Below are 23,018 nucleotides of genomic sequence, written 5' to 3'. Positions count from 1 at the left end.
ACGCAGTTTAAATAAGAACATCTGGGTGGATTCCTTTCCTCTCCCCAAAATTCCTGATATGTTGTCACTTATTGATGGTTCCAAGTGGTTTAGCAAATTAGATTTGGCATCTGCGTACCACCAGGTGGTCCTAGATCCTGTCTCCAGACACTTCACTGCCTTTGTATCCCCTGTAGGTTCCTTTCAGTACTGCCGTATGCCCTTTGGGCTGGCCTCTGCGGCAGCAGTTTTTCAGAGGATCATGACCAACATTTTGAAAGGTATTAGTGGAGTTGTGGTTTTCCAGGACGATGTGCTTATTCATGGAAAAACTTGTGATGCCCATGATGAAATTTTGAGGGTGGTCTTAAAAGCTTTGGGTAATGCTGGCGTTGTTTTAAAGAAAGAAAAATGTGTCTTTAGGGCACCAAAAGTAGAGTATCTCGGTCATGTGTTGTCTGAGAATGGTGTGGAACCTAGACCTGGCCTTGTCAAAGCGATAATCGATAGCCCCGCACCCAAAGACAAGAGTGGTTTAAAGTCATTTATTGGACTTTGTGAATTTTATGCCAGGTTCATACCTGACTATACCTCCAGGGTACAACCGTTGTCCAACATGCTTAAGAGGGAAGTTCCTTTTTTGTGGGATGCCAATCGTGAAAGGGTTTTTGCCTGGATCAAACAAGAATTGATCAGTTCTAAAGTTTTAAAGCCTTTCAATCCCAACGTTTTGTGTACCATCACTGTGGATGCCAGTGGGTTCGGTTTGGGGGCCGTCCTTACTCAGGAAGTTGGTGGTGTTGAGCATACCCTAGGTTATGCTTCGAGAGTTCTCCGTGGAGCTGAATCCAATTTTGCGGTGATTGAAAAGGAACTCCTTGCCTGCTGGTGGGCAATAAGAAAATTCAATCCATACATCTGGGGGAAGCATTTCCGTTTGAGGACCGATCACAGTCCTCTAGTTTCTATCCTTACTGGTGTCCGCATCAAAGAACACTCCCCTAGAATTGCTAGACTTTCTACTAAATTACTCCAATATGATTTTGAGGTTAGCTACATACCAGGTAACAAAAATATTAGGGCTGACTATTTTTCTAGGAATCCTGTTGACATTGACTGTGATGGAGATTGGGAGGAGGATTATGATGAGGAAGATTGCTTTGTTGCTTTTGTTGGTATGGATGATATGCGTTCCATCAGTGAGGCCGAATGGAGGGAGGATTTGTCTAATGATGTCCTTCTCAATGAAGTGGTTAAGTATGTTAGAGATGGATGGCCAAGAGAGAAGAATGTTCACGTTTCTCTCCAAACCTTTGTTAAAGTTTCTGAGGAACTCTCAATTGAGGGAGGTCTGCTCATGCGTGGTGATAGACTTATTCCTCCTAGTGATCTCAGGATCAGAATTGTTAAGGGTGCGCATGAGGGTCATCTGGGCAAGACATTAACTAAGAGAAGGGTTAGAGAACATTACTGGTGGCCCAAGATGGATCAAGATATTGATACTGTCGTTGAGGAATGTGTTGTCTGTTCTAGTGCTGAGAAATGTTTGAAAATACGTTCTCCTCCTTTGCAACCCATTCCTTTCCCCGATAGGCCGTGGGAAAAAATAGGTATTGATTTAGTAGGTCCCTTCTATTTGCTTCCTTCTTCCTCCAGGTTTGCGATAGTTGCTGTTGACTATTACTCAAAATGGCCAGAGGTCCGTTTTGTTAGCGAAGCCAATTCCAAGAATGTGATCGACTTTTTGAAGGACCTGTTCTTGCGTGAAGGTTTTCCTTCCTCTATTGTAAGCGATAATGGTTCTCAATTCATCAGTCGAGAGTTTAACTCTTTTGTTTGTCAAAGTGGCATCGATCATTTGAGGAGTGCTCTTTATCACCCTCAGACGAACGGTCTTGTTGAGCGTATGAACAGGGTCCTCAACAATTGCATTCAGTGGGTCATTGCCCAACACTGTCATGTACCCAACGCAGTTAGATCAATGTTGTGGTTCTATCGCATCACGCCTCATTCCTCCACCAAGGTGTCCCCCTTTGAGTTGTTACGTGGGAGGAAACCATGTTCAAAAGTTTGTCCTGGGTGGATGTCACGTTGGGTTAAACTAAATTCCCTTGACAAAGTAGATGAAGTTGCTAGGTACAACGTTATGTATGCCCAGTCTAAGCAGAAAAATGATTTTGACTCCAGGAAGAAAGTTGCTTCTCAACCATTCAAGGTGGGTGAGAGAATTCGAGTAAAATTACCTACTCACTCCATCAAAGGCAGTCCCAAGTTTTCTGAACCCTTTGTCATTGACAAAGTTTATGGTAACTCTGTGAGAGTCAACATGAAAAATTGCTGGAATGCTGCCAGGGTTGTCAAGGTGGGCGAACCCATTGTTAATCACCTTTCTTCTCAAGATGATGCTGTTTTGCCTTCTACTTCTTCTGTCCCTGTTCAACCTCGTAGGAGTGTTCGCACTCGCTCTATTCCTGCAAGATTTCGCTGATGTTTCTCTTTCTCTTTTTCTTGCTTTCTTTCTTTCTTGTGCTTGTTTCCTCTTATTCTCTTCCTTCTTTCCTTTCTGTTTTGTAGGAGAGAGGATAATGTAATGTTTTCACTCTAGTCTTTCTGGAACTCTCTTCCCTCTCCGTTCTTTCCCCTGTCTCTTCAGTTCCATTTAGAATGTGTTTTGAATTACTGATTTACAGTTGAAGATCTGCCTTGCTGTTAAGCTGCTGCGCAGCACCTGTTACAATAAATCTTCTCTACAACTACTTTGACTCCGACTTCATCATTACAAACATGTGAAAAGCATCTCGGGCATATGTTTTGGCCTGATGCTCAGAAAGGTATTCCAGTGGATACCTCTCTCAGCAAGAAAATCTCTAATTCAGGCACTACTAGTGAGTAGATTGGACTATGGCAATTCCCTACAGGTTGGGATAAGGGAAGGACTACTCTCAAGAGTGCAGGTAGTGCAGAACACAGCAGCGCCCCTTGCCCTAAATAACCCCTCACCCTCACCCCCTCCTGGACCACATCTATACCCCTTTCTCTACTGCTTCACTGGCTGCCCATAAGGACACTGGCAGTGTTTAAATTTCTGTGTCTGGTCTTTAAAACACAACCGGGGAAGGGTCCAGGTTACTTAAAAAAGAAGCTAAAACCTTATATTCCCTCCTGTCAACTTGGATCTAGTGACCAGCGGTTACTTTGCCCCATTATGGTAAATAAAACCAGAGTGGGCGGCTCCCTCTCACTGGAACAAACTGCCGTCCCATATTCGTTCCTGCACCAACCTCACGCAGTTCAGAAAACTCCTCAAGGCTTGGCTGTTCAATCATTAACTAGCTCCTTCTATCTCTGTTGCCTGTTTATTGTGGCGCCAAGAGATCACCTTGGGGATGATTCATTTGCGCTTGATAAATAATAATAATAATGTCTGCTAGACATTAAAATGAGTACCCAGTAGTCAACAGCCACTGTCGTTTTTGTGATAAATTGTGTATAATTGTTACTAATTGGCTGTTGTGGTTAAAAACTTTATTGACTGGCTTATGATTTAATTTGGTTTGTATTTTGCACCAAATGTATGCTTTATGTTGAACACAGTATGTATATATGTTAATTTTTTGATGTAGTGTGTCTTTTTGAAAGACTTGTTCAACAATATCCGAATAAGTCACAAAATGGTATCTCAAAAAAAGTAATTAAATTATGAAAGACCAATAGAATCAGATAAAGGTCTCTGTCTGTTTAATGATAAACAGCAGTACTGAATGAACCGTCAGGTTTTGTGTGTTTATAAAGTTTAATAGCTCCTTACTGACCAATGTAGGTTCAAACCCCTTTGCTTTGAAAACTTTTTGAAAGTTGGCATTTTTCTATCTTTAGCCCTTTTGTGCCTGTAGCCTGTCTTGGTTCACAAGACTGGGTGTAGCTGACAGATAGACTTTGTGAATTCCTCCCAAATAGAGGGATTAGTCGTGCCTGAGTGGGCCATCTGCTGGCAGGATGTAGGGCGGCGCTGAGCACTGCCCTACATACACCTAAATAGCTTGTGCTCTGACTTCACACAAAGGGCCCAACGGCCCTGCTTTGTCACTTCAGCCAGCTCGGACCCAGGGCAGGGGAAGCAGGAAATTTAATTCACTTCAAAGCTACTCTCTAAAAGCTTCTCCTACTTTCCAGAACCAGGGTATAAAAGGACATCAGACACCAACTCTACAGTACACTTCTGGACCTGTGGATACACTGCCAGGAAGAAGGCCTGCTGTGCTGTTACAAGGACTGCCACTCTGCTAGGCTCCTGCTCTAAAGGAGCTGCTGCCTTGCTGTGCTGACCAGCTGTCCGCTTGTCTGTGGAAGAATAACTTCAACTTCATCTTGAACCCAGGACCCAGGAGTGATTCAAATGGCTAGTCTGCTGACCTCCTGATCTGAATCTCAGGGACATAAAAGGCTTCCCAACCAGCTCCTGGACCTCGCTACAGTGGGTTCCTGACTCCCAATTGGTGCTTCTCAGGTCCTGGACCCTTGGTGTGGTTCACAAAATCTATCTTTTGTGCTCTTTGCAACGGTGAATGGACCCATTTGCACTAAGACCGCGCTGCTTGCACTGAAATTTAGCTTTTCCTGCCACAAGCCCACCACTTCGCACAGTAAGCATCGATTGCCCACGGAGGACTGCCACCGCGAAGCACCAGCCTGCCCGTCCATGATTCCCAGCCTGCTCTTCATGCCATGACGACCACTGCCCACAACACTCTCCTTGCTCCCTAAAGCCCTCACCAACACAAACCGGACTCTTGGCACCAAATTTGAGAAGGTAAAACTTCAGCGGGCTTACCTGGGACTGTGTCCGACCCCCGATCCATCGCAGTCTGCCTGAATTTTTGACTTTGACCTGGTTGAGCACAACCAGGTTCCAGTGGTTGGTGCTTTATGCTTTTAAGTGCTATTTTACAGTTTATTCTGTAAAAAATCATGCCTCCAATTTATACTAATTTGGATTTTTGTCCTTTTTTTTTTTTTTATTCCATTCAGCTAATCCTTTTCAAACCTGGTGTGGGATCAATTTTGTGTGCCGTTTTTAGGTCTTGCTGAGTCAGCGCGCATGCGCTGCTCGGAGAGACATTTAGTAGCTGCTTTAAAAAGTGCTACTTTGACAGCCACCAGCCTGCTAGAACGCGCGCGCAACGTGCACAACACTTTTTCCATTGCCTCTTCTGTATATCTGATGGGGTCCTTTCCTTCCACTCCTTTTGGTAGGTTCAGTATACGGAGAATGCTGCACCTAGAGCACCCGTCTAAGTCCTGTATTTTCTCTTCAAGTATCATTACCCTGCCTTGTAGGTCTTTTATGAAGTCCTGTTGTGCTCCTGCCTGGGGTTGCAGCGTGGAGAGGGTTGTGTCCCCGTCTGCCAATTTTCTGTGGTTGTCTCGCAGTAGATTTAGGTCGGTGGCAAGCGCTCCGAAGCGCTTCTCCATAGTGACTCTCGAGTCTTCTATGGCTGCTAAGACCCTGTCAAGTTTGTCCGACAAGGTGGTGTTGTGGTCTTGATCCACGGTCTGAGATTCTGGGTTGGAGACTTGTTTCGCATCAAGCTGGAAGGTTGGGGTCCTCCGATCTCCTGGTCATGTCCGGGAAGTGGGCTTGCTACTCTTGTTTGCTGCTTGGGGCCTTGAAGCCTCTGTGGTGTCCCAGTAGTGGTCTAGTTTGGGCGATTTCTGGCCACCGGTTTTGGCAATTGGTATCTTTAGTTGGTTTCGGCCTGGCGGGTCATTCGTCCTAGTAGCGATGGGTGGGGAGGTCCTCTGTTCCATGGTTTTCTGACTGGGCCTTCTCCATTTCGTTGACGGCCCAGGGCTTGCTTTTCTCTCTTTGGCGCATGTGGGGGGTGTCTCCCACCATGCGTTGGGGCTGTTGGAGGTGGGACTGTGGCACTTGCACCCTGGCTCCACCTTCGTGCCTGCTGCTGATTGTTAGGTGTTCCCTGTTGGGGGCCTGGTGCCTCTGGATTGAAACAGTCCTGCGATTAGATGCTGAGGTTGTGGTTGGACTTCTCTGGGCCCATGTGCGTTATTGATCCAACCCCCAGTGATGGCAGCCCTGGGGCCTGCCAGTATTTTGGTTTGTGCCTTTAGCGGTTCATTGCGGCATTAGTCTTGTCTCTTTCAATTGATTCGGGGGGGGGGGGGGGGGAAGGGTTCTGCTCTTCCCCCTCCTCCTGCGGTTACAGAGATCTTGAAGACCCCGGTGTCCTTCCTGTGTTGGGCCTCGGTCCTGTTGATTGAGCTGAAGGGGGAGGGTGAAAGGGGGAAGCTGGGACTCACTGGCCCGGTAATTGTCGTGTGGTTTCTCGCCTCCTGGCTACTGCCGCTCTGCTCCTTCTTCCGTGGGTAACCTCTCCATGAGTGTCCTCTTCAGGATTTCACCTCGGTTAGGGACCACCAGATCGCTTGTCGTTGCTGGGATTGCTCCCCCTGCTCTCACTTTGTCGTCCCCATGCGGCTCACATGCCGACCAGTTTGTCCACTCAGGTCGTTGTGGGGTTTCTGGCTTGATCACGCACACGGTCTCCGCGGTCTTCTTGCTTCTATGCAAGCACTGCGGCGGTTTCTATTGTGATGAATTCACTACTGCCCACCTCTCTGTACCATCGGCGGGAAGGGATGTGTGTATCCTTTCTTATTGCCACTGGTGGGACGTTCCCGCTGTAGCTTGGCATCCCCTGGGGATCGGGGATGCCGTTAGACTGTTTTCAGTGGTCCATCGGCGGCTGCCATTTTGGGGTCAGACGTGTCGAAATACGGTTGTTTGCCCTTCTTTCTTGTGTTCTTCGACAGCTCCACTTTTTTCTGGTCCAATTGTTGGACTTCTCATGCGCCCCTTTGTTGTTTTTGGTGCCCCTACGTGGTGGGTGGGTGGGTGGGTGGGTGGGTGGGTGGATGGATGGATGGATGGATGGATGGATGGATGGATGGATGGATGGATGGATGGATGGATGGATGGATGGATGGATGGATGGATGGATGGATGGATGGATGGATGGATGGATGGATGGATGGATGGATGGAGATTGTTGGGCCCGCGCGTGGAGCCTCAGGAAAACACATCCTCCATCGTGGCTGGTTTTGCCAGGCCCCTGAAAATGTATTGCCTGTAATGGGTGTGCGCTACCACATCCAAAGACAATGCCCTGAGCCTTTGTCACTGAAAAATACATTTTCCTGGCTGGTGCTTTTCTTCTTAATGATACCTGCTTCACCAACTTTTTCTAATTTCTTATTTTTGAATTCTGCACTACTGCATAATGGGCCCACAAACCACCCCTAAGGAGTCTAGCAACACCCCCAAGCTGCTACTGGAAGAAATTTATGGAAACAGAATGGCTCAACAGCCTTTACCTACACTACCAAGCCCACACTAGCGACCTCATCAATGACACAACAACATCTGGATCACCACCTGGGCCAATACACTGCCACCCCTGAAAAAACACCAAACCCGAAAGATCCAACAAACACGCTAGCTGTTACAGCATTGACCTCCAAGTACAATAGAGTTTGCAAACAACTCAAAAGAAAATGGAGAACCACCTCAAAAAACACCTACAATGCCACACTTAGACACTATCACCATCAAGGGAAAGAGACCAAGAAACCAGCCTGACCCTGAGAATCAAATCTAAATACAACAAATGCAAGGAACGTTTCACCACCAACAAGGAATTCACCAACCAAACAGCTGCAACCAGCATCACCCCTACACAAGAACTCTGCATCACCCTCCTTCACTTATTCCACTACAAAATCACTAGGATCTACAGCAACTTCTAACCACTGCTACCCCCACCACCCATCGATCTTCCCAGCCTGATAATTGCATCAACTAAAGACTACCAACTGACAGCATAGAACCCTCCATTTATTGAGGACGCTGCAGCAATAATGAAGACGGTCCACTCAGGGTACCCCCAGACCCCCATCTACAAACCACCACATCTACAATCTGGGAAGAGCCACGATCAGTGCAGCACTCATTTCCATCATCAACACGTCCCTCAAGATAGCCATCTTCCCAGGTAACTGGCAAAGTCAACACCCTCCTCCAAAAAGAAACTCAATCGATAACCTTAAGTATTGAGCAACTACTGACCCATCTTGCTGCTTCCCTTCCCAGCCAAAGTCATTGAGCAGATCCTCAACAAGCAACTCTCTGACAACCTAGAATTCCATAAACTTCTGGTCTACTCCCAATCAGGATTCCAAAACAATCACAGCACCGAAACATCCCTCTTCGATGCCACAGACGGAATATGCACCATCCTCAACCTTGGACAGGCCTGCACCCTCAATCATCCTCCTCAACCTCTCCGCTGCTTTCAACATTTGTCTTCTGCCATAGTCATTTGTCCCCACACAGTGGTAATAGAAGGACCAGCACTCCAATGGATAGCTTCCTTCCTTTCTGGAAGAACACAATGAGTCTGGCTCATTCCATTCACGTCAGATCCCAAATCCCTAATCTGCAGAGTCCCACAGGGAACATCCCTGAGCCCCACGCTTTTCAACAAGTACATGACTCTTCTGGCTAACCTCTTCAGATCCCACAGAATTAACATCCTCTCCTATGCTGAGGAGACCCAGCTAATTATTATTTTTCCCACTCTGACAACACAGTCCCCACCAAAACAAACTTCAAACAATGCATGACCAGCATCAGCAATAGGATTAAAGAGAACTGCCTCCAATTCAACAGTCTCAAGACTGATTTACATATGGCTGGGTCTAAACTCTGGTGGCATGGTGAGCAAAAGAACAATGGATTTAACCCAGATCTATTGACGGGGGTGAATATTTGATTTGCTCTGCATTCCGTCCATCATCTGTTTTGCTTTCTTGCCCTAAGTGCGCTGACTATGCCCAGACGTGGGTCCCGGACTCACTGTAGCACTTGGTTCAAGCTAGGGTGGCTGATAAGGGGTGATGCCCTGAAACAGGTCCCAGGATGCTTGTTTCTGGTCCAGGGATGACCTGGATTGGCTGTTTGGGCTGGACTGTTCCCATGAGGCACAGGGTCAAGACTGATTTGGATATGGCTGGGTCTAACCTGGGGTGGCATCGGAAGCAGAAGAACAATGGATTTACTCCAGATCTATTGACTGGGGTGAATGTTTGATTTGTTCTGCATTCCGTCCATCGTCTGTGTGTCTTTCCCAGTTCAACACCGACAAAACTGAAGTGCTGATCTCTGGGAATAAGAGCTAACCTTGGGCTGCCACCTGGTGGCCCGCTGAACCCGGACCCTCACTCGCCCCAAGTGACCTCGCAAGGAACCTAGAGCTCATCCTGGACCGCAGCCTCACCATGAAGTCCCAGGTCAGCGCCGTAAGCTCCGCATGATTCCACATCCTCCACATGTTACGTAATTCTTCAAGCGACTCCTACTGGACACCAGACATACCAACATACAGGCCCTAATCACAAGCAGATTGGACTATGGCAATGCACTTTACACTGGTGTCCCAACTCATCTTCACAGACTTCAAACCATCCAAAACTCTGCTGCCATGCTTGTCCTTGACCTCCCGCACCAATGCCACACCACTCCTGAGAGAGCTCCACTGGCTCCCCCATGCAAAAATACTCCCAGTTCAAACTTCTCATGCGCTTATTCAAGTCACTGCACAACACAAGACCAGCATACCTTAATCACCGGCTTCACTTCAAGCACACTACCGGACAACTTTGATCAGCATCACTCTCACTTGCACACACACCCACAGAAGCAGAATAGCAGGTTGATCAAGCTGTCAAGTCCTTAAATGACCCCTCCAACACATCGGGCCTCCTACTCACTTCTTGAATTCCTCCTGAAGCTGAAGACCTGGTTTCTCAATTAGTCTTCTTGCGGAACCATCGAGGCTAACTGCACCCGGGCCCAGCCTCACCACACACCTACTCTCACCTCCTTAGTGCCTGGATACCCTCAAGGGTGACAAGCAGCTCTCGACTCATCCAGCTGGCATTACATTACACCTTTTCGGATGCAGATCCTAATTTACCCGTCCCACCGGAGTCAAGCTATCCTGGCTGTGTCTGAACTGGGGTGGCTTGGTGAGCAAAATACCGATGGATTAAACCCAGATCTGTGACTGGGGGTGAATGTTTTGTCATTGTGCAACATTCCGTCCATCATCTTGTGCGTTTTGCTCTTCACCCTATGTGGGAAGGGTATGCCCAGACGTGGGTCCCGTGCCCACTGCGCCACTGGAGTCAAGCTATCCTGGCTGAAGATGGCTGATAGCCAGAAACCGGTCCTAGGATGCTTGATTCCGGTCCAGGGAAGATGTGGCTTGGCAGTTCGGTCTGGACTGTTCCCATGAGGCACAGGGTCAAGACTGATTTGCATATGGCCATGTCGGAACTGGGGTGGCTTGGTGAGCAAAATAACGATGGATTAAACCCAGATCTGTGACTGGGGGTGAATGTTTTGCCACTGTGCAACATTCCGTCCATCATCTTGTGTGTTTTGCTGTTCACCCTATGTGGGAAGGGTATGCCCAGACGTTGGTCCCATGCTCACTGCGCCACTGGAGACAAGCTATTCTGGCTGAAGACGGCTGATAGCCAGAAACCGGTCCTAGGTTGCTTGATTCCGGTCCAGGGAAGACGTGGCTTGGCAGTTCAGTCTGGACTGTTCCCATGAGGCACAGGGTCAAGACTGATTTGCTTATGGCCATGTCGGAACTGGAGTGGCTTGGTGAGCAAAATAATGATGGATTATACCCAGATCTGTGACTGGGGGTGAACGTTTTGCTATTGTGCAACATTCTGTCCATCATCTTGTGTGTTTTGCATAGGTTAAACAATCAAACGATGAGCAAAGCATGCCCGCATATTTATTTATTTATTTACAACGTTTTATATAGTGCTGGCTAGACCCGAAGGTATCAGAGGGCTTTACATGAGGATCAGAGCATTACGGGTTACCTAATTACATCAATTGCAGGTTTTAAGTATAGACCTAATAGAAAAAAAACACATGCGATGCGGGGGAGGGAAGGAAACACAACAAGCGATGAGAAAAACCAGTGTCAGATGTCCGGCTGGGTAGGTGACGGCAGAGGGGGTGAGTCAAAGCCAGACCCCTCTATAGCTGCATAGGACAGCTCCACCGGGCATTGGCCAAGGTTGTTCGGGCTCTGTGGTAAGTACAAACAGTTTTGGTATCCGCCCAAGGGGCATCGTCCAAGTTCCATCGAAAGGTACCGGTCCTGGTCTCCCACGAGAATCGGTTGGTTTATGCTGGGGATATTCCCCTCCTTCACTCTTTTAGAAAGGATTTGGAGGATGGCTGCCATCTTAGGGTCAGGCATGTTCCATAGGTAAAGCTTCCGTTTTCTTTATTCAGTCTGGACCCAGTGCCTGAACCTCCTTACTCCCTGAGGCATTTCTGCTGGTTCATGACTTATATTAGGTCAGTGCCTAAACACGCACTAGAGATCTGGGATACTATCAAAGAGACAGAACCAGACCTGGTCTTTATCACCGAGACCTGGCTAAGTGAGGGCAACTGCCCAGACATCGCTAACACCCTGTCCCGAGTATAAAATACTCAGACAAGATAGACTCGGGCGGAAGGGTTGGGGGCTAGCTATTCTATTTAAAGATCATATTACCTGCTCCCCCATCACAATAACCCAGTCGGGAGAACATGAATTACTGCCATTCAAATTATCCATTGGGAATCACACAATATAAGGAAGAGTTGTGATCTATAATCCCCCAGGATATCAGGCAGACTTCAGCACCAAATTGCTCACTGAACTACTGCTCGCATGTATGAAATACAAAAAAATGTGGGTCATTGGAGACTTCAATGTCCATTACGAAAAAACTGACAACACAGCAACAAGTCACCTTGAAAAAGACATGCCTATCCTTCAACTAAAACAATGGATTAAGGGACCTACACACACTGCAGGGCATACATCCGATCTTCTGTTCTCTAATATAGAAGACCTTACAGTGAAAGACATTAAAGCAGTCACATGGACCGATCATTCAGTAATTATCTTCACTCTCCCCACACATGAAAAACTAGTAAGTCACCAAACCCATGCACGAAACATATAGAGCATGGAAATTGGTATCACCTGACTCATTTTCCCACCATTTTTCTCCCAACAGCCTAGCAAGTCTGGAGAAACTATCCCCTACCATAGGCGCACTGCACCTTGAAACAGAAATTATCAAAACGTTAGACCAACTCGCACCAAAAACGAAATCCAAACCCAGGAAAACAGCATCCGAAAAGTGGTATACTATAGAACTTAACATTGATAAAAGACTGTAAAACACTGGAACCCAAGTGGCGGCTGTCCAGACTGGACTCTGATAAATTAGCATTTAAAACACAACTGAGGGGTTATACCCAGGCAATCAAGAAAACAAAAAAAGCATATTTTACACAACGAATTAATGAGAATACAAATTCGCCAAAAGAGCTCTATAAAATAGTTCCCGAGCTATGCAAGCCAATCTGCATGTCTCAAACTCTGCCGCCTTCAGTAGACAGCTGAGATAAAATTAGCAATTTCTTCACGGACAAAATAGATAAGATCTACTTGTCATTTCACAACATCGCCCCAGTAAACACTGGCAACTGGGAAAAAAATTACCCTCACCCAGACAGCCCTGCACATTTAGATAGCTTCACCCCTTTCACAGAAAACGAGATGGCCAAAGCAATGGGGGAAGTCAAATCGGGATCCCTTCTCGACCCATGTCCGCACTTTTATCTTCTCACAACTTACACCTATTCTGTGCCCTTACATCACACAGCTGTTTAACCAATCACTGGAGACAGTGGCCTTTCCACTGTTCTGGAAACAAGCCTTAGTAACCCCGCTACTGAAAAAGATAGGATCTGATGATAACAATCCAGCCAATTACAGGCCAATTTCACAGCTTTCCTACCTCTCCAAGGTCTTGGAGAAACTTGTCAATAGACAGCTAATTAACTACCTAGAATCAAACGAGCTGCTGCATCCCACACAAACAGGTTTCAGAGCTACCAACAGCACGGAGGCAACCCACCTGGCTGTCTTAGACAATGTAAGATCGCTGTTGGATCAGGGGAAGGCTGTATCCCTGATCCTATTAGACCTGTTGGCGGCGTTCGACAAGGTCTCACATCAACTTTTATTGGAAAAATTATATGAAATAGGGATTCATGCTAAGGCTCTGAATTTCTATGTAACAGAACTCAAACTGTACAGCTGGGTACTTTTTCTTCCACCCCAAAAAAACCTTAATTGCGGGGTTCCGCAGTGAGCATCCCTAAACCCAACATTATTTAATGCCTATGTTTCATCTTTGGCAAAGATTGACATGAAATGGGGCTTCGGAATCTGTTCCTATGCGGACGACACCCAACTGACAATAGCCATCGGAAACGAGCACGATGACACCAGAACCAAACTCAATAATTGTCTCACTGAGATGGCAAACTGGGTGTCAGAGCATTGCTTAAAGCTCAATGCGGAGAAATCGGAAATCCTGCTTCTTGACAGAGCCAATCACATTTGGGATTCATCCTGGTGGCCCCATTCATTGGGCATGGCGCCGGCACCAAAACAGTGTGTCAAAAACCTGGGCATCACCATTGACAATACTTTGTCGATGAAAGATCATGTGCGAATCCTCTTTTTAAATGTCTGTAGGTCATACAGAATGCAGCAGCTAGATTGGTGTGCAGGGAGAGTAGATATAGTTCAGCGACAAAATGTTTAAAACGGCTTCACTGGCTGACCATGCGTCAAAGAGCGCGTTTTAAACTCCTAGGGCACGCCCATCGGGCTCTTCACCACACAGGCCACAAGATTCTCCAGGACAGTATCAAATTCTATATCCCATCCAGATGCCTACGGTCACCTTCTTTAGCATTAGCCGAGACCAAAAGAATCAGTAAGAGCAGGACAGGTGGATGCACTTTTTCGCACCTTGCAGCACTTCATTGGAATGAGCTTCTGCTGGACTTACAACTAACCGATGAACACATGACGTTCAGGAAGAAACTCAAAACATACCTATTTCCCTAACTCCCTTTTCTGCTGCTGCCCCTATTAATCACAACCTGTCCCGCCACACCTCTGCTACACCTAGTGCCGGGATGAATGTCACACTTTATAAATAAATAAATAAATAATATGCCTGTTTCCCCCTCTCTGGTGAACCTATTATTTTGGCTACCATTTTAAGGTCCGGCGCGGTTCTCTGACCTGTAGTGTATTGAACCGTTATGCTCTTGGATTCTCTCCGCTCTCCTGGCTTCCCACGGGGACCGCCGGCAATCCGGGCTGCCCCCCCACTCACCGCCTCCGGACTCCTGCGGAGCGTCGTGAAATACCTCCGGAAAATCCCCTCGCTGCCAGAGTCGCTCCGGAGGGTCACCTGGGGCGTTGCCAACTGCTATTCCCTCCAGCTCACCACCGTTCCTGCCGAGGGGACCATCTGCCTCTAGTCGCCTCAGCTTCCTAGTGGGTTGCACTGGCGGCGGTAAGGGGAGGATAGTGGCAGTGTCTCCCGACCACGCTTGGTGCCAGGTAACGATTTACAGAGCGGAGCACTCTGAACAGCTAGCGGAAGAATCTGTGTCACTGATAAATTGATCTAATAATTTTAAAGTCACTTGCGCCGCTTTTAATTTGCCCATATACTTTAAACAACTTCACGCTGTGTTGTATTAGAATTGATTGCTAATTTTAATATATTCACTGACAGTGTACTTACGATCTCCCCGAACTGTAAGGGGCTAAGGGGCTTAGGGGCCCAGTCCTTGTCTTGCTTGGTGTTCCAGCCTACCCGCCCTGGTCCGACTCGGTATCCAATACCGTTGAGCGGAGGGCGGGGTAGACAAGAGCAAGACACACGCCCAGCAACCCCGAGACAGCCAAGCGGTTAGCGCTCTAGCAGCACTTCTCACAGGGCTATTTAGCCACTCGTCGGTCAAAGCGCGCAGCGGTTGCGCGCAGAGGGGCGCCATTGACGGCGCCGAAGACAAGCCAAAGACCTGCCCGTCTGCGCCCGTCCTCGACAGGACGTGGCCAGGAGCCATGGGGGCTGTTACAACTGACGTACGAATATTTGCTCCTAGGAGGATAACCTATACTCCTCAGGTACTGCTGGGACTTAACTCAGAGCCATTACAGGGCTCCAGATGTGGGGAATACCCTGAGGTAGAGGGCTCATTTTCCTGCCTTCATTGCCACGCTCAGTTTACCACACATATGAGGGACAATAACAACATTGGATGTCCTAAACCAATCAATCATGAGATCAATATTTTTGCTGGAAACAATCGCACTCCCTCGGGGAGGAAAAACATCCTTTGTAATATTAGGTCACTCTCCAAACACACCGCGGAGGTGTGGGACCTAATCTCTTCTAAGCAACCCGATTTGTGTTGCCTCACGGAAACGTGGTTAAAACCACACTCTACCCCTGCCATAACCCTGGGAATTCCAGATAACTATAAAATAGTTAGGTTGGACCGCCCCACTAAAACAGGTGGTGGGATTGCTATTGTGCATAAACAAGAAATCAATATTTCGGTTTTAGAAGAATTAAGCACTCGAGAAATCGAACTATTAGTCTTCAAAATAACTCTGTCCCCCAAAGAAAGTCAAAAGGGTGCCCTAGTATATCATCCTCCTGGACCATGCACTAATTTTTCCAACATGCTGATTGAGCTACTGGCCCCACATGTCAACAATGATAGCGACTTCATATTAGTAGGGGACTTTAATGTACATAGCGATAGGTTGGATTGCAGCGAGGCGCAATCCCTATTAACCGACCTATCCTCATTAGGACTACTAAAACGTAACTGTGGGCCCACACACCGAGCAGGTCATACCCTGGACCTGATCCTATCTAACTTCTCGTCAGTCTCCTGTTCACCTGTAACACAGGTTAATTGGACTGATCATTTTATTGTTGAATTTATCATTCCCTACTCCAAGCCCACCCCCTCACGCCCGATCCTACTACCGAGTGTACGTAGATAGTGGCACAAAGTTACCGATATCACCTTCAACGAAAAGTTTAACTCCCCCTTCTTTTTCCCTCAGGAAAATATTGGAACTACTCTGAAAAAATTTGAAAGAGCAACTAAGGAAGCTATAGATAAGATTGCCCCTGTGAAACAGTTCCGACCCAGACCGGCTCACAAACAAGAAATCTGGTTTTCTGACCACCTTAGGACACTAAAACTAACCGCCAGGAAACTAGAAAAGAGGTGGAGAACCTCCCACTTGATAGAGGATAAGAATAAATATTGGGATTCACTATCTATCTACCATAAAGCTATTCGTATAGCACGTAAAACTCATATTGCATCACAAATCACAGCTGCAGGGAACTCTCCAAGGGTCCTGTAACACATTTTACAAACATTTGTCAAGCCAGTAGCATGCGAATCCTCTGAATTAGCTTCCCAACAGCTATGTGATGAAATCTCCTGCTTCTTCACCAATAAAATAGATAAAATCTATGATCAAATAGTTTGCGCTAATAGGGCAATCACCACAGATACGGCGTTCCCTCAGGTGGACACTGAATTGAAGCAGGATACATATTCATTAGATACCTTCCCCCTCATCACCTTACAAGAAACTTCCTCATTAATATTACAGATCAAAAGTGGTAGCCCAGATGATACTATCCCAGCTAGGATAATGCCTGCCCTGTCTGAACAGCTCTGCCCCGTGATTGAAAAACTGGTGAACCTTTCACTTACCTCAGGCAACGTCCCCAGAGAATGGAAACAAGCCCTTGTTAGACCCATTAGGAAAAATACTGCCATTCCATGGACCGAATTAGCCAATCTTAGGCCCATATCCTTACTGCCATTCCTAGGGAAACTGATTGAAAAGCATGTAAATCACCATCTGTCCAGCTACATCGAACTTGCTGGCGGCCTGGACTACTCTCAGTCAGGGTTCAGGCCGAAACACAGCACGGAGTCCACCCTCTTGTCTGTTACTGGTGATCTACATATGTACCAGCACAAGGGCTTCTCAGTGATTCTGGTTCTTTTAGATCTGTCGGCAGCGTTCGACACCGTGTCACACACCATCCTGACCGACCGGTTGTCGAACGCTGGCATCAAGAACAAAGCCCTTGACTGGTTAAAGAGCTTCTTATCCGATCGCTCCCAGAGAGTCACCATGGATGCGTATCGTTCAGCGGAGGTAGAGATTTCTAAAGGGGTGCCACAGGGCTCCTGTTTAAGCCCAACCCTTTTCAACATCTATGTGGCACCCCTGGCAAGAGTGATGCGCATGTATGGATTCGTCCCAGTATCATATGCTGATGATACGCAGCTCCTCTTCCCTTTCAAGACTCTCTCCGCTGATGTAAGGAGCTCTTTCTCATCAGGCATGAAGGCAGTGGCACACTGGATATCTTCCAATTGCCTTCAGTGCAACGTCAGTAAAACTGAGGTAATGCTGTTTGTAGAAGCCAAAATACTATGGACCCCAGATTGGTGGCCGCACGACCTGGGAATAGCTCCCAAGCCCAAACAGGTCGTGAAGAATTTAGGGATCCGACTGGATCAAGATCTGTCACTCAAACAGCATGTTAATTATATCTCAGGAATATGCTTCCATACCATTAGCCTGTTACGCAAAGTCTTCCCCCTACTACCTGACACTTTTCGGAGAACTCTGGTTCAGGCATTGGCCTTAAGTCGGATCGACTACTGTAATGGCCTGTTGCTTTCTGCCAACGAAGGCGTATTGGCCAAGCTTCAGGTCATTCAGAACACGGCAGCTCGTCTGGTCCTTAATGTCCCCCCGAGAACTGCATCTAAGCCCCTCCTTGAGCAACTGCACTGGCTCTCAATCCGGCAGAGAACTAAATTTAAAATATGTTGTCTGATCCATAAATGTCTAAATGGACATGGGCCCGTCTACCTTGAAAACAAATTTGTTCCCTATATCCCAACTCGATCGCTTAGGTCCAGCAACAATCTTCTTTTATTTATTTATTTATTTAAGCTTGTATCGCGCACAGCTACCCACAATGGGTTTCCCGGCGCCAGGGATAGACTGTAGAAGAAAGAGGGAGTGTCACCTTGACTTGAGGCCTCAGCCGACTATTGGTCACGCTTAGTAAAGAGCAGGGTCTTCAGAGCCTTACGGAAGCGGAATAAGTTGGTCTCAGATTTTAATGCCAATGGGAGGGAGTTCCAGTATTTAGGACCCAGGGTGGAAAAGGAACGGCCTCCCATTTTTGTCAACTTCCATCTTGGTACTGTGAAATTGCCAGTGTCCGATGACCTTAGTGAGCGCAGGGGTCTGTAGGGCTTTACCAGCCCCTGAACATATACTGGGACGCTGCCCTGCTTGGCCTTGAACATGTAGCAGAGTGCCTTGAATTTAACACGTTCTGGGATGCTCAGCCAATGGAGGTCGCGCAAGGCGATATATTTTTTAATATATATATATATATATATATAATCCTTTTAGTGGTCCCCCGTGCTAAAAAAGCCAGACATGGGAGCAAAGCACTATCAATCACAGGACCCACATTATGGAACAAACTCCCTCTGTCTCTGAGACAGTGTAAAGAACATCTTACATTCAGGAGACACCTAAAAACTATACTGTTCAGAAATGAGATCTAGCCTCTATTCTTTCACACCTCTGTTTTAACCGGCTCCGAAAGCGCAGAGATACTCCACCTGGAGTCGATTCCAGCGCTATTCAAACCAGTAAATAAATAAATAAATACCACGGTACTCATCCGGTGACCTGGTTCATCCATGTGGGTCACTCTGGGCAATTTGGAAGCTCATAGGAAGCTCACATCAAAACTATGACCACTTATTCCCAATGCCAACCAGTTGTATTCCCTATTCATACTCTGTTACAGGTCTGTTACAAAGGACTTTGAGCAAAGCATATAAGTTTTAGGGTGATCATATGTTGCTGGGGCTTCACAAAATGTTAGCCTTGCCAATTACAGTAAGGTACATGCAGTTGACTTGGTAATTTTTTTATACATAAGAGCAGACTGTAGATTACAAACTATCCCTTCTCAAATCAATTCACTAATATATGAAAACTGTAACTAGTCTTATGTAAAGTAAAAGCCAATTACACTATACTATGTGACAAAATAAATATGCTTATGTACACAATTTGTTCTTATTTAAGAGCTTTAACAATATTTGGGTCTGGTTTGCACTATGTATAACTGCAACTAAAAAAGGTAATTCCTCAGGCACTCATTAAGCAGCACAACCTTCCACAACTCACTGTTCCATCTATGAAAATAATATACGATTGAAAGAATTTTTGACATGACGCGAAGCTGTATGATGCTTCTGAGCACGAACATAATGCAATGACTTTGGAATATGCAAGAAGCATTGTTGTATAATTCTTATGATTAATTAACAAGTTGATAAGCAGGTGGTTTCAAGAAATCTAACTATTTTGTACTCTATAGATTCTACTGCACAGCCGAGAAATTGAAGTACTACAAAGATTAGGAGATGAGCTGCACAAAATGCAGCAGCTTTTCTTAAATTATTCTTAGTAACACCTCAACCTGGTATATCTTCTGGGAGTGTATATGTATACCGCTTCTCAGAATAATTCAAAGGCAAATTTAGTTGAATTGTACTTTCATTCTGCTTTGTGCTTTAAATGAAGATGAAAAGATGCAGACCTTTGCTTCTTGTTAGTCTCATGATTTCAGTCCGATTTCATTTTTTTTTTTTTTTTTTACATCTTTCAGTCCTTTAATGGCATGCCAGTGGACCATGTAGATAACATATTTGTCCTTCTCAAAGATATGTGTTGGGGATGTGGTTGGAATCCTCAAGAGGCAGCATGGATTGAATGTTGGTCTTACATTCTACCTTTGATTAGATGTAGAGATATCTGATGCGTGTAATGGGAGATGATGTATTCCCATCGTAGCAATCTGACTCTTAAACCCACTTGATTTATAGTTCTGCAAATAATCATAAGATAAGAGCTGGTTGTCACTGTTTTCATGCTGATTGTAAACATAAGCGTTACAAACTTGCTTTTGGATTACTTATTGAAACCTTGTATCTTTTTTTTTTTTGTCTTGACTTGTGGACTTGGAGATGAGAAAGGGGTGATGGGTAGTAGGTGATTTGTGGCATTGATTGTAGGGAAAAGGTCCCCTGATGTTGATGTGTCTCACACAAGTAATCTTCTTGGCTAAGTAAATTTCTTTCTTTGGGTTAGCTAGGAAAACAACCTCTTTTAAGAGGTTTTCTTTATTAATGCTTTTTTTAAATACGAATTCACATTAATTGCAAGATATCCTATGATCATTTCACTATTATATTTTCTCACAATCGATTGCTAAGAAGTGATAATTAAGTTAACATAGCAATGAATTCCCTTTGTTTTGATTATCTAAGTAAAGTTCCCCGGAATTTACCTGCTGTCTGTTCCATTGTTGTGATTCTGCTCTACTGTGAGTATGTCCTCTCTATGGCATGGCGTGTGCCCCAAGCAGGTTTATTATATATTGTGCTGTAACAAATTCAGAAAATAACATTGCTTCTAAGCCATCAAGGAGCACTAGCAAAATGCAGGTGCTGTCAAGTTATGAAGCATTCGTTGTCCTTTATGAAAATAAAATCAATGGTTCCTTTCCATCACAATAACATTTATTTTTTAACAGCTGCCTTATACAACATCTGAATACTTATGTCGGATTACATTAAAACTAATACAGGTTGATTGAGTAATACATGCAACTTTTTCATAGTTAAATGAGCATATACGTCAGTGTGATTGACTGTCTTATTGTGCATCTCTTTGATGACATATCAAATTTAGAAGAAGCTGTCTTTTTATGCAATAAAAGTTCCTCGTTTTTAATTTTCAGCTGAAAAACATGCCGGCTGCCCTTGTGTTACTGCCTCTGTGGACGATATCTACTTTGAGCAAACTATAAGGTAACGTGTGATCTGCATGTTACGGACCACATTTTAAAATTGAACGATCATGTGTTTTGCTTTAACTGTTTGTTAACTGCAAGTTTTTTTCCTGAAGGTCTTGGCCGCTTTGTTTGGGTAAAATAAAATCCTATTGTTAAGAAATTGCATGGTAGAAAGGGGACTATTCATTTTAAAAATTTGTATTTGTAGGTACGTCGTAAGTTGGGATGCTGTAGTTTCGAGTGGCCACCTAATAGGAAGGGATAAACTTAGTTAAAAGTGATCAATATTTTTAGCACTTTAAAGTTAGCATGAATCAGGCAGTCATTTTCACAGTGACATTCACCAATAGTAATTACAGCTTCTGTTTGAAGTACTTGTGCATCTTAGGTATTTAGTACCTCACCTCTTTCATAAAAATCTGAATTTCAGGCTGCCATTGTCTGTGTGTGTCAAGGGAAGCTATCAAGATATACTTTCTATCCAAGCCTTTAAGCGTAGGATTAGCACAGTGCCATCCACACTGAGATAGAAAGGGACAAAGTCTTTTGCCATTTCTACAGCAAAGTCTTTAAGCATAGGATTAGCACAGTGCTATCCATGCCGAGCTGTAAAATGGCCAAAGCCTTTTACCACTCCAAGCATAGTATTACAGCTTTGGATTGGTAAAATACCATCCAAGCCAACCTGAAATGAATAAAAGAAACCCCTGACACGTGTTTTGTTCTCATTAGCGCTCTTCAGAGAGGTATAGCTTTGTACAGACACAAAGGAACATCCAGTATAAGTCAACACAAATCCCTTTTAGGCATAGAGTGACACATAAACTATGCAAAAAAAGAAAAACAGATGGCAAAAGACTTTGTCCCTTTCTATCTCAGCGTGTCCTTTCTATCTCCGCGTGGATGGCATTGTGCTAATCCTACGCTTAAAGGCTTTTATAGAAAAGCAGACATTTGAGATGAGCAAACTTAGAGTGTCGTTAGTGTTGAGAGTGCCCTATACTGGAGCTGCTTTCAACCTAAACTTGAGAACTACCCAGAGTTCTCTGCTTCCTTCTTTTTTTTGTATGTATATGTGAACATACATATAAACACACATAAATATAAAACTTATACTTACCACTCTTATCTATCTAGTAAAGTACCCCTGATGTAAAGTACTGCTATGTAACTGTACTCCTGATGTAATAACTTTGTGTAATTACTCCCAATGTAAAATCCAACAATGTAAAGACTGCTATTCGAGATCTTGATGTTCGGGTTTGGGAAGTGTAATGTCCCTCAAACGCAGTTCATATCTTTGTAAGGTAGAGAGCTTAGTTCTTTGAATTCCATGATAAAAAGTGATCTTGTTTGTCTGTCTTCTAGGTAAATAAGGTCTATGATGAATGGATGCTTTTGGGTAAATGCTGCAGGTACCTATTATTGAGTAAGCAGATATTATTTAGAACATTTGCTAGATTCATTTCTGGACTTCAGAAATGAACTAAATATTTATGGATTGTAATTTGAGTGAAGAAATAAACAGAAATCCTTTTGGCCTTTACCATTTCAGACGTTATGTCTGTAATATAGAACGTTTTCTGGGAAAAATAGTGTCCCTTCCAACTGCACTCAACAGAATGTTCAGGGTTCCACAGTTAATCTGTTCTCCCACACTGCTGCCAGTCAAAGCAAGCACAGCTATAGTGTCACTTAATGCAACATAATCTGAACAAAGGTGAAGACTGTTTTATTATTAGCTCAATCCAAACGCTGTTGATGAACAGGAGCAGCCTTGGAGATCCATTGCACTGCCAACCCCCATCATGTGCAGCTACCTGTCTGTTTGATTCTGTAACTGCAGGGTTCGGTGGAGCAGAAGAGGCATTTTTTTGCATATGCTTAAAGCAGGCAGTTGCAACTCCATTGTACCCGTCTGCCCACTGTAATTAGTACAGCGACAGACTGATGAATATGCTGTGGTTTTAATGTGCACTTTATACTCTGCCCCTGGAGTGCCAATTAGTTCTTATTAAAATCAACCGACCACATCAAAACAGAACGAA

General features: G+C 45.1%; 1 protein-coding gene across 3 annotated transcripts in view; it reads left to right on the top strand.

The window, feature by feature from the left end:
* Positions 1-23,018, top strand: part of ACOT11 (acyl-CoA thioesterase 11) — a 437,309-nt gene that overhangs the window by 55,922 nt on the left and 358,369 nt on the right. For all 3 annotated transcript variants that reach the window (XM_078670317.1, XM_078670310.1, XM_078670324.1), the window contains one exon: positions 20,917-20,986. In XM_078670317.1, the coding sequence (XP_078526443.1) occupies positions 20,917-20,986 (70 nt within the window). The remainder of the gene's footprint in view (positions 1-20,916; positions 20,987-23,018) is intronic.

Source organism: Lissotriton helveticus, chromosome 1_2, assembly GCF_964261635.1.
Source record: "Lissotriton helveticus chromosome 1_2, aLisHel1.1, whole genome shotgun sequence".
Lineage (NCBI taxonomy): Eukaryota > Metazoa > Chordata > Amphibia > Caudata > Salamandridae > Lissotriton > Lissotriton helveticus.
This window is presented reverse-complemented; position numbering and strand designations above follow the sequence as displayed.